Source organism: Camelus bactrianus, chromosome 19 (assembly GCF_048773025.1).
Source record: "Camelus bactrianus isolate YW-2024 breed Bactrian camel chromosome 19, ASM4877302v1, whole genome shotgun sequence".
Classification (NCBI taxonomy): domain Eukaryota; kingdom Metazoa; phylum Chordata; class Mammalia; order Artiodactyla; family Camelidae; genus Camelus; species Camelus bactrianus.
The window spans coordinates 41,601,635-41,619,921 of NC_133557.1; the positions used below are offsets into that span (position 1 = coordinate 41,601,635).

At 38.5% G+C, this 18,287-nt stretch overlaps 1 protein-coding gene across 7 annotated transcripts in view; it reads left to right on the top strand.

Annotated features, from left to right (window-relative positions):
- Window positions 1–18,287, top strand: part of TASP1 (taspase 1) — a 261,040-nt gene that overhangs the window by 118,852 nt on the left and 123,901 nt on the right. For all 7 annotated transcript variants that reach the window (XR_012500775.1, XR_012500776.1, XM_074347862.1 and 4 more), the window contains one exon: window positions 13,570–13,680. Coding sequence is in view for 5 of the 7 variants with exons in the window: in XM_074347862.1 (XP_074203963.1) it covers window positions 13,570–13,680 (111 nt within the window). In the remaining 2 variants the exon portion in view is untranslated. The remainder of the gene's footprint in view (window positions 1–13,569; window positions 13,681–18,287) is intronic.

Sequence of the window (18,287 nt, forward strand, 5' to 3'; positions counted from 1 at the left end):
AGTGGTCTGCTCATTGCAGGCCTTTTAACTAAATTTTAACCAGAAAGTTACTGAAATTCCAAAAGTACTTCCATCTATAAAATTTTGTCCTGAGGAATTTAGAACCATTTAAGTTAAGCCATTTATTTTTTCCAGTGAGGAAACTGAGATACGGAGATCTGAAGTGCCTCACTTTGGGCTCCACAGATGGAGGTGGTCCCTCCCATCAGTATCCCTCTCTCTAATGGAGCAGAAATCCAGACAGAAGATGTACAAGAGCGTCAGCTGAACGTTACAAACGGTGCCTGCTTCTGTTGTGGCTGCTGCTCTAGTCAAGTTCCCGAGTGTGGATAAGTCTCACGCTCATGCGTGTAGCACGTTTTCCAGACAAATGCAGTGGTAGTGATAGGGTTTTAGGGGCTCCAACGTAGCTAAGGAACAGCATTTCTGCAGGGGGTGGTTTTCTCTAATTCTTTCTGCTGCATGGGACCATTTGTTCCTGGGGCCTTGATTGGAGGTTGTATTTAGATAACTAAACGGAAAAAACTTGGAGCAGAAAGCAAAATCCTATTCTATCATCTGTATTCATGCCCTCAATGAGTATTGGATAAGTTGCCGCACTGAGATGTGACTCTGACAAAGAGAGGGGCCAAGGGAAAGAAAGGATGGAGATACCTCTGTGTTGTGAACCTCAGAGCTGACACTCTGTCGTGACAGGTAGGATAAGGGATTTCCACACTTTTTTTTTTTTTTTGAAGCTTTCTTGTTTGTTTTTATTCTTAGTTTCTTTTGGGGGGGGTAGTAATTAGGTTTATTTATTTATTTGTAATGGAGGTACTGGGGATTGAACCTAGGACCGTGTGCATGCTAATAAGCACGCACTCTCCCCTCCGCCTGTATGTCTTAGTTTTTTTGAAATAGCTTTCAATATAGGAAAATATTTGCCTTCACTAACTAGAATTCTTCCCATTTATGCAGCTACTTCTTATAAGGACAAGTTAGATCTTTTGTGCTTTGGTTATACCTTCTCAATAAAATTAATGATAATATGATAACCGATAAATACCCAGCATTTAATATATGTGCCATATGCCTAGCACTGTGCTATAGATGAGAGATTTTCCTGTTTGAGTGTAACTATTCTAGTATATTTTTCTGCATTTTAAATAATTGTGAAATGCTAAAGCATATATGAATCACATTCTAGTTTGTAAGAGACGAAGTCTCTAGGAGATAATTGTAAAATTGGTTTTTCTTTTGGTTATTTATTATTTATTAAAAAATAGGAAAGCCTGAGTTGTTTTTGATATATTATTGTAAATATCCAAAGTGTGCTAATGGGTTATGGGTTCGAGAGAACTGAATATAGAGAAAACACTAAGCGTGTGTAGGTGACTGTACCCTTTGGACGTGACTGGATTAGACATCTCCACTGCTTATTCCATCTCTTTATAAAGCTCCTTATATTTTCTTGTATATAATAGGTTCCAGGTTTGATAACCATGGGGACACTGTGAAGACTGAAATCATGTGTGTTCTGTCACTTTTAAGGCAGCCCTCTCTTTAATTTCACAAGACAGGCTTGAAAACCAGAAGTAACCCAACTCCAAAGTTGGCAGTAAATCCTCCGACAGGGAAAAGGTGACGTACTGTGTAATAAATTCCTTTGTTGAAAAAGAGATGTTGCAATACTGGAAACTGAAGTACCAAATGTTTCCTTTTAAATTTGGAAAGGCCTTTCTTCATTACTTATCTGTCCCTGTGGACTTCTAACAGGGATGTGTTGAAAGATTTTTCAGATGCCCACTAGCCACAGTGAGAGCAAATGGCAGCATTTATAAGATGACATAAATACTTCGAAATCATCAGTAGTCCTTGGAGATGTGTGGTGAGCCTGCGGAACTGAATGTGAGCTTTTGTCATCACGGAGCCTGCTGTTGGATGCAGGCTGCCTGGGAATGTGGGTTATGTCTCTCCTGTGAATGCAACTTCCCTTTCCTCCTCTGGGGGCCCTTTGTATCAGAACTGAGGTTAGAGTTGTTTAGAAGAAATGTCTAGAGGAGGAGAGAAAGATTAGGAATTATACTTAAAAATCCTAATCTCATTTTGAGATCCTCTAGAGGAATTGAGTCATAATCGTCTACCATTTAAACACTGCACGACAACCCTACATTAAAAACTTGACACAGGAGGGCCTTTTGATTTTCATTTTGTAATAATTTGGTTCCTTTCCACCACTGCTGCCTCCACTAAGTGAGACAAAGATAAAACAATTAAAAATTATCTTGAGATGCAATGAAGGTGTATCTTAAATATCAGCCAAGAGCTGGTAACTTTTCATGTTTCTCTGTCCTTAATGCAGGTCTTTTCAGTTTGTTACTGGCTTTGTGGACCTAAAATGTGCTTTGACAGTGTGATGTTACTGGGCTGACACATTGCATGTTTTCAGTTGTTGTGACTTGGCGGATGCATCCAGCGCTCATGCTGAAGTGAAAATACCAAGTGTGATGGAGGTCGGATGAAATAAAACAGCTGTAGTGTTAGGTCACAAGCTCAGATACAGGGACGTGAGGTGCACGGGACCAAATCCCATTATGGGAGGCCCGGTCCTGCCCTTTACTGTCTTATCTGGAGAGAAAGTATTGTGAATGCAGGACTATAACTTCGATCTTGGGCAATAAACCTGTTGTAAAGAAAGATAGTTTTTTTTTTTTTTACAGAAATTGGGAAAAATAACAGAAGGAATATGTAATGAATAAAAATCATGCATTACCCATAATTCTTGGCTAACTACAGTTAAAATGTTTCCTACCACACTAAGTGGACTTCTATCACATGATTTGTTCTGTTCTGCTAATGAAAGGCTTACCCGTGTGATCATTTTGACCCTTTGAGAAGGCTCAGCTTTCTAGAAGCAGCGGATTTCAGAGCTGCACATCAAAGGCTAAACTTTTTAACTCTACTTTGGGCCCTCAGTGGTGATTGTCAGGCCAGCTGGGAATCACCTTATTCGCAAGGTGAACAAGAGAGACAAGAAGATGATAGACGATGGTTTTTCTCAAGGCCGTCATTCTGCTCACGGCAGTACAGAGTGCTTGCTGAGTGTCCAGCCCCGGGCTGTGTGCTCTGTGCACCATCTCATTTTGTGCTTAGTGGGTATTACTACTCCCACTGCCCATCTTTATAGGTGAGGAAACTGAGGCTTAAATAAAGTCCCCAGTCTTACTCAGTTGGATTCAAACATCTGTCTGATTGCAGAATAGAAAATACTAACCCCTACTCTGCAGGATCTTTTGGCCTTAAGGTAGAGGGGTGTGTGTGTGTGTGTGTGTGTGTGTGTGTGTGTGTGTGTGTGACCGAGGGAGAGAATGAGAGAACTGAATACACAGAATGCAGAAGCTGTTCTCTAAACAAGACCTTGCTGCTTAACCCCGGAACTCTCAGCTTTTTCCTTTAGTAAAGATACAGCAGCTCTTTTGTAATGTAGGTGAGCATTTCACTAGAGAAATGATAGCAATGTTGGAAACATTAAGATGAAGAACAAGTAAAGATACTCTATCAACCCGTCTAGTTTCCTTGAAACTCGAAACTTTTTCTGGATTCTAAACGAACCCACAAACAAGCATTCTATAGATGGCCTCCCTGAAGTGGTTTCATATGGCTCAGGGAAGTGGTCGTCCTTTACCTGGATAAAAGGTGCTCTTAAATATTTGGGACTCCATTTTCAGGCATCAGAAAGGATTTATTTTAATCAAATTACTCTCATTTATTCAAGCAAATTAAAAAGAAATTTGGTTGTTGGTAGAAATTAAATATATGATGAACTTCCCATAATAACTCAGTTAAAATAAATGTTATCTTGCCAAAGGTGGGGTGGGTGTTGGGAAGAGATAGACTGGGATTTCAAAATTATAGAATGGATAAACAAGATTATACTGTATAGCACAGGGAAATATATACAAGATCTTATAGTAGCTCACAGAGAAAGGAATGTGACAATGAATATATATATGTTCATGTATAATTGAAAAATTGTGCTCTGCACTGGAATTTGACACAACATTGTAAAATGATTATAAACCAATAAACATAATTGTTTTCTGTAAAAAAAAATCTTATCAGACCAAATGACGTTTTTCATGTATTGCTGCTAATAATGTCTGATAAATACATCTACATGAACTTATCAGAAATTGTTTTTGACTCAAAGCAAAGTCATCTGTTTGAGCTGGAAGAAGTCTTCTTTCAATGTAAAGTTTTCTGAGCCATTTTCCTTCACCTGCAAATGGCTCTGTTTATAGATTATAAGAATGTATTTGGCCCCAGATATCCATTGGTGGATGAATGGACAAAATGTGGTATATACATATGGTGGAATATTATTCAGCCTTAAGAAGGAAGGAAATTCTGAAACATGCTACAGTATGGATGAGCCTTGAGGCTGTTGTATTCAGCAAATTAAGTTAGTCACAACAGGACAAAAATGTATGATTCCACTTATATGAGGTACCACATAGAAATGGAAAGTAGAATGGTGGTTGCCAGGGTTAGAGGGCAGGAGGGATGGGGAGTTGAATGGGTACAGAGTTTCAGTTTGGAAAGATGAAAAAGTTCTGGAGATGGATGGTGGTGGTGGTTGTACCACAATGCAAATAAAAATGCCAGTGAATTGTATACTTAAAATGATTAAATGATAAGTTTCATGTTATGTAAGTATTTTACCAAAAAAAGAAAAAAAGAATGCATTTGGGCTTAAAAAAGAGAACTCAGTTACAGTCCCTATACAGATAGTTTTTGTTTTCTTTTGTTTTTTATCTCATGTAACGAGAGGCCTCAGAAGAGATGGGCTGGTTGGGCTACCCAGCGGTGCTGTCTGGTCCTGGGTCCGCCCTCCGTCTCCTCCCTTCCTCTGTGGTCAGGCCTTCCTCCTCGTGCATGTCACCCTGTGGTCGCAGGATACCTGCTGTGCCTTGATTAGCTGTGCAGGTGCAGGCATGGGAAGTTGCATTTAGTCAGATGTTGCTGAGGCATTTAACGTAGCCCTCTCTGAACATCCACTGCTCCTTCATATTTCACAGCCCTGTTGCAGTTGCCTGAGCCCATATGGCTGTTTCTGGCCAGTGGACTAGAGTGGACATGGTATGTGTGACTTCCAGGCTAAAGCTATAAAATGGCCCTGGGTAGCCCATTGGCTCTCCCAGTGGGGAAACGATCCAGGAGGTGCATTTATAGATGGTGGCGCTTCCATCACCCTAGGCTTGTTCCTGAGTGGCTTTGGAGCACAATTCCTGGTGATCCAGATACAGCTTATAACATTAAAGAGAATTTATATTTTTGTTGTATTAAGCCACTGAGATTTGGGGGTTGTTTGTTTTTGCAGCTTTGTGTACTTGTTCTGACTGATACTCCAGTGTGGGCTTTTGACAGATAAGTTTGAAGAAGTGAGCAAAACACGGAGGCTTTCAGGATGGGTGTACGTTGATGAAGCATGGAATTCAGTTGGATAAGGAGGAAAGTGAGCGCCTAAGTGGAGTGAGGGATAGTTAAAAAGCAGCAAAATTAATGGGTGGCACTTTTTGATGAGGTGGAGAGAATGCTGGAATAGGAGTGCTCAAAAGATGAGCTGGAAAGATAGGAGGGGTGGAATGATGGCAGTGAGTCTGTGGAGGAGTTGATGTTACTGATTATGACATAGTCATGGGAATGAATTTACAAGGTAATGTGGGTAATTTGAAGAGAGGATATCAGAAAATCTAGAAGCCAAGCTGTTGGGATCATTATCTAGGTAAATATTAAAATCAGCAAGAATTATGACAAGGTGTAGTGTTGGGCAGAGCAGAAGAAAGCTGGGAGCTTAAGTCTTAAAGGAATGAGTGTGTAAGTTTGAAACTTTTTATATTCACCTCATTCTAAAATGGTAGTTTAACTGACTCAAGGTTGACAAGTTTTTTTTTTCTGTTTGTTTATTGCCTTAGCATTTTTAAGATACTAATCTTCTGATGTCTTCTATTGCTTGAGAATATATAACTTGCCAGTTAAATTTATAAATTAAAAAAATTTTGTAGATGATCTTCTTTTTCTTTATAATTAGTTTTTAATATTTTCCCTTTGTCTTTAGTCTAGAGTTTCACATGGTACACCTAAGGATGGGTTTGTTTTTTATTCATCTTCTTTGGAACTCTGTATCCATCTTCTCTTTAAAGATTTCCGTGTAACTTAAATTCTGGAAACTCTTATTTATTATTTCTTCCCCTGTTCTTTCTCTTCTCTTTCAAAATGCCTGTTAATATGTTGGATGTTCTCATTTTACATTTCAGATTTCTTAACTCCTCATTTTCCTTCTCTTGATCATTCTAGTTTGTTTTTAAGTGTTTTTCCATGGATATATATTCTAATTGTCTCTCTTGCATTGAGTTTTAAATAATTTTTTTTTAATTTGAAAAGTTTTATTTGATTCCTTGAAAAAACCTGCACACCTCTCCCAACCTCTGGCTCCCAGATTGCCCTGTTTTTAAAAATTATGATCTCCCTTTTTATCTTGGTTCTATTACAAGGCTAGTCAAACTATGATCTGTGGGCAAATCTGGCCTGTGGTTGATATTTGCATGCCCCATGAGAAAAGAATGATTTTTAGTTTTTTAAAGGGTTGTTACAAAAATAAAAGAGTGTTTGACAGAGATCAGGTGTAGCCTGCAAAGCCTAAAATGTTTATCTTTCTTTTTCTTTTTACAGAAAATGTTTGTCAGCCTCTGTTCTGTTATCACCACTTCTTGGTTTGGTAACCCCTCTGTGTTTTGCATCTACTCATTCTGCGTTATAAGCATGTGTGTGTGTGCGTGTGCGTGTGCGTGTGTGTGGTTTGGAATGTTCAGTGTGGGTTGTGAAAGGTTGAGGGTTGCTTCCAAGAGAGGAACTATGTTATAATTGTGATGTCTTAGGTGTGGGGCATATTGGAGTCTCACCAATAGGAAGCACACTAAGAAAGTGAGCTGGGGCTGGGCCAGGGGTTGGGATTAATGGGAGAAGACCTGGCCATGGAGATTGGCTGGCTCTCAGCAGGCTGTGGAATGTCTAGGGTTTCTGCTGAGTACAGGGCTCCAAACCAAATCCCCAAGGTTGGTCTATAGAGCACACAGTCAAGGCACTGGCATCTGGACTGGTCCAGCACCTCTGGGGAGATCTGACAACATGCAGCAGCTCCTCTCCCAACTACTGTGTACTCTGGGTCTAGCACCAAGTAGGTGCTCAGTGACAGTCTGGTGAATGAATGGATGAGGGGAAAAATGAAAATCAAGTTCATATTTTAGGGACTGATAAACACCAGCAGGTATCTGCTGAAAACCTTTGTCCTAGACTCCTAACTAGTAGGAAGAATCTGGAGAGATACTTCTAGTGGTGGTTTTGTAGATGCCCTGGAGATTTTCTATGTAAACAATTGTATCATCTGCAAATAGGAGCAGTTTTGCTTTTTCCTTCCTGGCCTTTGTGCCTTTTATTTCTTTTTCTTGAATTAGTGCAATGGATCAAACCTCCAGAATATTGTTGAATAAAAATGATAAAAACAGACATCATTGCCTTGTTCCTGAACATATGAAGAAACAATTCAGTAGAAGTTCTTTATTTCCAGAAATTAGTGATTGAACTTAGAGGCTTTATCAAATTGAGGTGTAATTTTTTTGGTATTGGGCAAGACTACCAAGGTATAATTATATTGAGACATCATGTCTGGTTGTGTGTTTTTGTAATATTAGCAGCCATTGATGAGTGTTACCTATATCAGTTATTACATTATAGGTTACAAATGGTTATATTCTAATTTTGTTAACTTCTTCTTCATTCATTAGCTTCTTTGGAGAACATTTTCCTTCATGAACTTTTTGGTGACCCTGCTATGTGGTTCCTATAGGAAGGACAGAGAAATGCTTGATTGTTTTCTTTCATTTATCCTTTTCAGAATAGTGAATTAGTTCCATAGCATTTTCCAAAGGTGACAAATGCTTTTTAAAACATAAGTTGTGAATTCACTATGTGTTTCCATCCACTTAATTGTCATTGATGCTAAATAAGTGTGTACTTTTCTAAGTTCTTTTTAAAAATTTTCATTTTTATTAAGTAGAATTGTTACAGTTTGACTGCACATTTACAATATATTGCATGTAAACACATATGTACAATATACTGCACCTATTTTAAAAAATGTACATATGTGTACTGTTCATTGTTTCTAAGAATGTTTACAGCTTTAACTTTTTAAACTTACATAGTTATCAAAGAAATAAAGCCAACCACAAAATAAGAATTAATTTAAAAAGATACACATACCCTACTATTAACAGCAACATTATTTATAATTGCCAAGATATGGAAGCATCCTAACTGCACATCAAGAGATGAATGGATAAAGAAGATGCAGCATATATATGCAATGGAATACAACTCACCCACAAGAAAGAAGAATATTTTGCCATTTGCAGCCCTTCATTCACTGTTTTTTTCATTTCAAAAACCAGAATTTTATAACTGGCATAAACATTTCCATTGCATCAAAAAGAACAAAATACCTAGAAATAAACTTAACCAAGGAGGTTACCTATACTCTGAAAACTGTAAAACACTGATGAAGGAAATTGAAGATGATACAAAGAATTAGAAAGATATCTTGTACTCTTGGATTGGAAGAATCAACATTATCACAATAGCCCTACTACCCAAAGAAACCCACAGATCAAATGTGACTCCTGTCAAAATACTCACGACATTCTTCATAGAACTAGAACAATTTCAAAATTTATATGGAACCATAAAAGGCCCCAGACTGCCAAAGCAATCTTTTCTAGATCTTTATTTTTTTTATTTTCTTTCTTCTTTTTGTTCTCTTTTCCTATGGTCCAGTGACTAGAGAAATTCCTTTAACATTTGTTGTAAAACTGGTTTGGTGGTTCTGAATTCTTTTAGCTTTAGTTTATCTGTGAAGCTTTTGATTTCTCCATCAAATTGGAATGAGAGCCTTGCTGGATAGAGTATTCTTGGTTGTAAGTTTTTCCCTCTCATCACTTTTAATATATCTTGCCCACTCCCTTCTGGCCTGTAGAATTTCTGCTGAAAAATCAGCTAATAACCTTATGCGAGTTCCCTTGTATATTATTTGTTGCTTTTCTCTTGCTAATTTTAATATTTTCTCCTTATCCTAAATTTTTGTCAATTTGATGACTGTGTGCCTTGGTATATTCCTCTTTGGGTTGATCCTGTGTGGTACTCCCTGTGCTTCCTGGACTTGGTTGACCGTTTTCCTTTCTTAAGTTAGGGAAGTTTTCAGTTATTATCTCTTCAAAAATTTTCTCATGTCCTTTCTCTCTCCCTTCTCTTTCTGGGACCCCTATAATGTGAATATTAGTGCACTTCATGTTGTCCCCGAGTTCTCGTACTTCTTCACTTCTTATCCTCACTTCTTTTCATTCTTTTTTTTTTTTTTGTCTTCTGCAGTAGTGATTTCCAGTAATCAGTCTTCTAGCTCATTGATCTGTTCTTCTGCCTCATTTAATCTGTTCTTGTTTCCTTCTAGTATATTGTTCATTTCAGTGATTTTATTCTTCAACTCTGTTTGGGTGTTCTTTATATTTTCCAACTCTTTGTTAAAAACTTCACTCAGTGCATCTCTACTCCTCTTGAGTTCTCTGAACATCTTCACCATCATTACTTTAAACTCTTGGATAAAATGCCTATTTCTTCATCACTTATTTATTCTTCTGGGATTTTATCTTGTGCCTTGGTCTGGGAGATATTCCTCTACCGCCTCATATTGTCAATCTTTGTATTTGTATTTTTAGGTACGTTAATTACATTTCTTGACCTTGGAGAGGTGGCCCTCTGTGGGAGGGGTCCTTTGCATCCCAGCAGTACACTCCTGTCTGTCACCCAAGGGCCAGGGTCCAGGCAGTCCCATTGTAGACTCTGGCCTGTGCTTGTGGATTCCTTCCACAGACTTTGGGATTGTTGTTTTTTTATTTCTGGTTTCTGCTCCCTGGTGGATGAAGTTGGACTAGAGGCTTATGCAGGTTTCCTGGCAGTAGAAGTTGGTGCCTGCCCACTGCTGGGTGAAGCTTGATCCTGGACATCTGGTGGGTAGGGTCATGTCTAGAGGCATTTTTGGCTCAGGAGGTCTGCTGATGGGTGGGGCTGTGTTCCCACCCAGTATGTTGTTTGATCTGAGACTTCCCTACAGGCTGTTGGGTGGAGCTAGGTCTTCGTGCTAATGATCCAATCAAGATGGCAGCCTCCAGGAAAGCTCATGTAGATGAACACTCCCAGAATGTCTACCACCAGCTTTTACGTCCTCTGGGTGAGCCTCAGCTGTCCCTTATGTCCCCAGGAGACCTTCCAAAACCAGCAGGCAGGCCTGTTCCAAGCTCCTATGAAATCACTGCCTCTGCCCTTGGACCTGACACACGAGAGATTCTGTGTATGCTTCCCAAGAGAAAGAAGTCTCTGTTTCCCTCAGTCCCGTGGGGCTCCTGGAGTTGAGCCCCACTGGCCTTCAAAACCAGATGTCCTGGAGTCTCCTCCTCCTCCCAATGCCAGAACCCCGGGCTGGGGAGCCTGACATGGTGCTTAGAGCTCACACTCCTGTGGGAGGGCCTCTGTGACTTAATTATTCTTCAGCTTGTGGGTCACTCACCCGGGGGGTATGGGGCGTGATTATATCATGAGCACTCCCCTCCTACTGTCCTACTGTGGTTCCCTTTTTATGTTTCCAGTTGAAGGAGAATTTTTTTGCTACATTCCAGTCTTTTTTTTGTTCGTTGTTTAGCAGTCAGTTGTGGTTTCCTTTTAGTCACAAGGAGAGGCGAACTCGTGGTCCTTACACTCTGCCATCTTGAGCAGAAATCTAAGTGCTTTTAGAGATTGGTATTTATCACTTTCCTCTAGGTTTGTTGTTAGGTCTTCATTCTTTGTACAATCCACATTTCTGCTAAAATCTCAGAATGTACACACACTCTTGCTTGTAGGATTAAGGACAAAAGGAGGATGTATTGGAAGAATTATTTCTAGTATCTACGAATAAAGAATGGAACTGTTTGCCTCTGAATTACACTTCAGCTGTATGGCAGCATATTCTAAGAAACCTTGGAATTTTGTGGACAAAACCACAGAAGTCAAAATTTTCTTTGATTGGAACCTGTAGAAGAACAAACCTTTGGTGTCAAGAATCTTATGTTGAAGGTGATATACGTCAAATAGAAGTCATAATTTTAAGTTTCTTGTTTAAAAAAATCAATCATTGGAAAACCCTACATATTCCTGTGTAACAACAGAGGGAAAAAATCTCTCTGACACATACTATGTGTTTTTGATGTAATGTTAGCTTCATGTGGTTTAGCTATTTGACTTGAGGCATGTGTACATAACCTTCTGAACACCCATTTAACTTGTAATATACCAATTTCCTAACAATTATTATTGTTCTAAAGTATAACATTTCACTGTTCAACATCAAATATGTACACAAAGGGAATTAAAATTTATGGAGTTCCATGAGCTTAGCACAGTGTCTCTACATAGCAAATGTCAAAAGTGGTTTCTTTTCTATTAGCTTCATTTTAATTTTTCCCTGATTATAAAAATAATATTGTAAAAAATTAAAAAAATTAGACATCATCATAGTCCTGCCCACAAAGTTATACATTAAACTGCACATCTAGATCTTTGTCTAAGGATAGATACTCACAAAGAGATACTTAGATCTTGAAAGATATTTACATTTACTTTACAAAAAATACAGGAAAGTTATTTCTGGCAAAAAATAAATGATTAGAAAAAAACCTTTGACAGGTATTGAATGTTTTGTATTTTTGGCAATGAGTGTATAATGTATGTGCATACATAATATACATGTGTATGTGTGTGTGCATATGTGCGTGGTTATCTGGAGGGCAGAGAAAGTGAGGGAGAGAGGGGAGAGGGGAGCTGTACATATGAAGAGAAAATTTCTCAAATGAACGGCACCAACATTATTGAACAATTACAGATAATATGTTTAAGGGAGATTTGCTGTTAGTGCCTAATGACTGTCACAGTATATACTAGCCAAACAGAGACTGTATGTTGTATCAGTTTGTGTTGGTTTTGGCTTCCTGTATTTAAGATTTTTTTAGACATTATTTAAAAGAAGTTGTTTATTTCATAATCTTAGTCCACATTTCTTTTTGATTGCTGAGATCCTCCCCTCTCCATTTTCCATTTACCAGTGTAGTGTGCCTGTGTGTGCGTGCGTGTGTGCATGTGTGTTTGCATGTGTGTGCATGTTTATACCTGCATGCAGATTCATGACGTGAAAAAAACGTTATATTGTCCTTGGTCCCCTTGGAGAATCTGAGTGGACCCTGGAGATGCTCCTTCTTTCTCTGTGATTTTCTGATCTGTAGAGTTGAGCCTTACTTCTCCTTTAGTCTCAACAGATGCTTAGATCATTTGATACCTTTCACCTATTACATGAATTAGCAGAGGGCTCGATTTTCTAATAAAGTAGTAGAACGTCTTTTGTAGGAATCTTCTTTTTTTTTAAGAGATGGGAAGCGGAAGTTCAGTTGGGGGAGGAATCATTTTTAATGGAAAAAAGTTTTATATAAAAGATACCAAAGTCTTTACGTATCTACTGTTCTTGTTTGGGTACAAGGACACTGACCTTTTTGTTAATTAAATTGATTTTATATTTAAAAAGTGTTTCAACTGGCATTTAGTATTTTTTAAAATGGGCATACTTCTCCAATGTTTATCAAAGTAGCTTTTTTTAATATATTTTATATTTCTAGGAAAAAGTCAAGCTCTTTCTTCAGAAATCTTTTATGTGAACTTATCAGCCTACAAATTAAATTTCCCTTGTCTCTACTGTTGTGGCAGTTTCTTCTCTAAGCAGGTAGAACTGCAGTGGAATTCTAGGCAGTGCCTCCCCCCGCTGCCATGCCTGCCCTCCCTCCCTGTGGCTGAAAGGTCCCAGTTCACCTCAGAGGGTTAAAATGCACTCTTTCTTTAGAACTACAGAGAGTATATGTAAATTAAGAAGGTGAGAAATGTGCCATTTTATTAAGTCCACTTTGCATTTGCTGGTGTATGGTGGGCACTGAGGTGGAGAGTAGGTGGGGGAGATTCAGGTTGCCCCTGGCTGCCTAGATTTCTCCCACGCTCCCTCATGTGTGGGGTGCCAGAGAGAAAATGGGAGACTCGGGCCAACTGAATGTAAACAAATAAAGACATTCTAAACAGTTTTTGGTAGTTAGCCATCAGTGAAAATGAGACAGAACCCTAGGTGATTCCTAGGTAGGGAATCTAAACTCCTGTATTATGTGAATTATTCCTATGAAAGGGGGATTCCCTTTTATTTTTCTTTGTGTCCTTCGTGTTTCTTTAGTTTCTGCCAAATCTTGTTACTAAAATTAGTAGATTGTCCTTAGAAATCATTTCATCCATCACTGAATTATTCTCTGGCATAACTACCTCTTAAGTGGCGCGTAACGGTGTTTTAATGCTAGTAATTCAAGAAGGATGTTTAGTACTGCTTTTCCTCAACTGCTGTTGGTTTCCTTGTATTTCCAGGATGTGGGGAGCATCTTGTGCGCACCATACTGGCTAGAGAATGTTCACATGCTTTACAAGCTGAAGATGCTCACCAAGCTCTGCTGGAGACTATGCAAAACAAGTTTATCAGTAAGTATAATGTTTAGAAAATTACTTCCTTCGAAATCGAGATTGTTTCACTGAGCTGTAAGTTTCATGAGTCAGGTACCACATTGATATTGCTAGACCTAGGTCCAGGGCCTGGCATAGACTTAGACCCTCAATTAATATTGGCTGTGAAAAGAAGTAAATATAGCTACTATAAATAGCTACTCAAGATAGCTACTACAGCATGCAGTTTACCATTATAATTAATCAACTGCCCAAGTTGTGAGACATGGTCCGGGATTAGAGTGATACACAAGAATAAAATTCTACTAAAATAATCAAGGGAAACCCTCCTCTAAAAGTTTTTTTGTAACACAGTTTCACTCTTTTTTTAAAAGTCAGTGTTGTCTTCACGAATCTAGTGCTGCCATGTACGTTGTATAGGGTTGAGTTGGGATCCTGCTGCGTTCTGTTTGCCACGTAACCTGCTGTGAGGCTGCATCTGCTTGGAGGAAGGGGTGCCTTTTCTAATCTCTAGAAAGATTTTGTGTAGCCCAGCAGTGGCTCTGTACAAAATCGTTACTTGGGGTTAAAACAATTTGACTTAGTCTGATTTTTCCCATCGTTTAACATTGAGCTTACCACTGTGGAAAGACTTGTGAAGTTGTATAGGAAATACAAAGCACAGTGAAAAAGGGTAATAAGCCATGAGCACATTAACTAGGGAAGGAGTATCCCAGGGTTAATCTAGGGGGTAGCTCCACTTAGAGAATTAAGACAGAATATGATAAGGTGCTAATTATGTGGTGAGGACGACGCAGACAAAAGTGTAGGAGAAAGTCCACCCGAAAAGGACTCGTGGATGATGGGCCCCTGGAACTGGCCCCAGAAGACAGGGAGAGGAGGGGAGGAAAGGAGCACAGACCTAACAGTGGGGTTAGGCACGGTGAGGGCTAGACGCCTGTGTGTCTTATCTGGAGGGAAGTGGGCAGGGCTGGCTTGGCCAGGTGGGGCCAGGGCACAGAGGGCCTTAAAATCTCACTGTAGGAGTTCCCATTCAGTCTGATAGGAAGGAAAGAACCTTTATGTGTTCTTAAGTTGATAAATAAAATGATGCTTTAGGGGAGGGTTTATAGAGTAGATCTAAGGTTGTCCAAGCCCATCTTTATGGGAGGGAGCTTGGGGGCTGGGAATGATCCAGGTGATGGAGAGGAAATGGTGATTTTGAGGGAGGCTTCAGTGGAGAAAGCAGAAATATTGATAGATTTTGCTACTGGAGGATGTGGCCCTCTGGGTCCAGCCAGGAGGTAGAAGTTGTACATAAGGTTAACCAGGGGAAATTTAATACAAGGAATCGCTAACTAACAAGAGAGTGACTGTAAGCTATGAGAAAACTCTCTGTGGTGCTCTGGAACTGAGAGAGAGTGTCCAGGGAAGGACATACTTGGGAGGGGCTCAGACCTTTTTGGGGAAGGTGTGGTATGGCCACCAGGTTGCAGAAAAATTCACTGGTTTGGCCAGGCTGGGACTGGCCTGGAGTTGCTGACACAGTAGGCCACCCTCTGGAGTGAAGTGTACCTGTCTTTTGAGTGGTAGTATGTTTGATAACTCTGACCTTCCACAGCAATAAGGGATTTTTTAAAAAGTAATTTTACACTATGATTAAATAATTGTTTTTCTATATTTTTTTCTGAAGCAGTCTTATTAAAGTGAAGATTTTTTCTTGCTTTTTTTTTTTTGCCATTTGAAGCAAACTCTAAAATGATCTTAAATGTAGGTTTCTTTAAAAACTCTATTTTTGATAAATGAGACTTTAATGTGATAGAATGGAGTAAAATTGAAAGACATTTTGAAGATTAAAATGTTGTTTCCACTTGTATTACCATCATGCCAAGATCCAGAGCTTTGGTTTGATTTAATATAGGAAGCATAAAGCAGAATAACCAATTCGTGCATTTTTTTTAAAAAAACCACTGTTCGTGTAAAGTACAAAACCCATAAAAATGGGTACTGTAAAAATAGTGCCTTAATAATACTTCATGCTAACCAGCTGATTATAGACTGAATGCTTAGTTAAGTAGGGAAGAGAAATAAATAGATTTCCTTTTCAGTTGTGCTTTTTAAATCACACACACACACATACACGATTCAAATGTGACTTTTCCTATTCATGGTTATTTTTGAACGAACTTGGTTTCATGAATTATTCTCTTTTCATGCAAACTGTGGCTGCACATGTGGTATGTGGACTTCAGGGTGTCATTATAGCTTCCTTCTCAGTTCTCAGCAAGTAATATCGCAGTACATTTTTTAGTTGGTTTGACTCTCTACTAATATAATGGCTGATGAAATGTTATCTGTAAAAGTCAAATTTCCCTTGTCTTCTCTCTGCATTTCTAAGCTAAGTTGTTGGTGTCATCAGCCTGCAGTCTATGTGACTATTATTGAAAAACTCTACATGGTGTATAGTATCATGATTTTTAAAAAGTGGTTTTTGCTCTGTGTTTATTTTATTCCTTTGGGGAATGTTCTTACGCTCTTATTGACATCATAGGTTTACTGTCGAGGGATGAATGCCATCAACAATAGAGACGGAAGGGTCTCTAAGTCCACTCATGATTTTCTGCCAACTTGAGAAGTTATGTTTGATAAATATTTTCTTTTAATGACCAGGTTCTTAGCTAAAGCCCTGATAATTCATGAGCATTACCTTCACAGGAGGAACAAAAGTACATCGTCATTACACACTTTAACCTCTTATCTGAGGTCGTCGATTATGTTTCATGAGTTTCCTTATAATTTAGAAAACTTAAAAACATATTGTTCTCTTCACCAGTGCATTTTTGGATTTTTACAAGACTTTTTCCATATTCTTCATGTTTCTTTTTTTTTTTTAACACTAAAGTCATTCCTAAGAGAACCAATTTTTTATCTAGTCAAAAATCAAACATGTTTCTCCTTCATTATTATAAGCATTGTGATATATGGCCTATTGTACACATATGTCCAAATTGCAAAATAAAGAAAATAATAAATTAGGCATTCCCCAAAGCATTATTCATTACTAATTCTGGGGCCCAAGGCTTTTTTTTTTTTTTCCCAATTCTAGAATTCTATTCTTTTCCTTTTCTCCAAGGTTTTTATACCTTGAGAATTTTTAACATCTTTTTATTTAAATATTAGTTAAAAGTCACGTATGTACTTTGCTGGCTACTATTAAAGAGTTGCAAGTAAACACAGCAGAGCAGCCTTATTATCAAGGAACTTGCCTTTTAGGAGAAGGAAAAAGGCAGATGTGCCATCAGTGAAATCTAAGATGCAGTATGTTTCATACTAAAGTTCAGGAAGTACAGGGACTTCCCTTCCTGGCAATTTCATGAAATGGAGATCCTGGAGCCTTTGCAAATAATCTAACAATTCTGGACAAAATTCTCATGGCAAGATCACACTTTCAAATGAATGAGGGAGAATTTTTGCTTAAGAGAGCCTTAGATACATGAAGCTGCCAGGGGCTTGACAGAAGAAAAAGAAGATCCTTCCTGAAGCAAGATTCTTTCAACTCCAGATCTTGAAGAAGAGCTCAAATATTAATTCAAAATAAAAGCTTAAATTAAAATAAAACACACATAAAGGAGGGCAACCATGAGAGAAAATATATCAACAGAAACTTTAACCAGACCACCAAAATCTTTAGATACTAGAATCACTAGGTAGAAAATATGCAATAAGTATGTTTTAGACATTGATGTTTTTAAGTAGGTATAATCATTTTGGAAAATGTTTACCATTATCATGACGAGTAGAACATGTGTGTGCCCCACGAGCCAGGAATTCTAGTCCTAACTATGTGTACGTGCCCTAGATTTCACGCACAAGAATACCTACAGCATTGTTTTTTCTTAACAGCAAAAAATAGAAACCACTGTTAATGTCCATCCGTGGGAGAGTACTATGTGGCAGTGAAAGCGGATGGACTGCAGTGACACACGTCAATATGGATGAACCTTCAAATCATAATGCTAAGTTAAAAATACAGTTTGTAAAGGACTACAGTCAGTGTTCCCACCATTAATACAACTTTGCAAAACCATACACTAATTATACATGTGCATATGGCAAGACATTATTAAAAAGTAATTCAGGGTAGTGGTTTCCTCTGGGAGGGAAGACCTGACAGGTCTCAACAGTACTGGGGGCTAGTGTTGGGTTTTTCTAGTTGTTTGGTGGATTAATGGATACATGCTCCATTAATATGCTTAATAAATTATATGTTACGTACATTATTTCTATGTTTTATGAAAAAATTCCTAATTAAACGGAGTTTAAAAGAAGCAGAGGAAGAGGTGTCTGGTTGATCAAGGAGAGTGTCTTGAATGAGGTACCATCAGGAGGGAAAATCTTGGACTGGTTTTTTGAACAACTAGTGATGTGGTTTAACAAGTGAACAGAGTGCATTAGGGAGAGTGGTGTAATTATAAGTGGAAAAAAAACCCAAACCCCAAACTGGACTTACTGTAAGGCTTTGGCTAGTGTTACACTAGGATGTGGGATAGATTGGAGGAGGGAGATCCTGTAGGTGAAGCTACTAATTTGAAGCCATGACAATTGGAGAAGCGCAACTAGAGTGGATGGAAAGGAGAGTCAGGTGC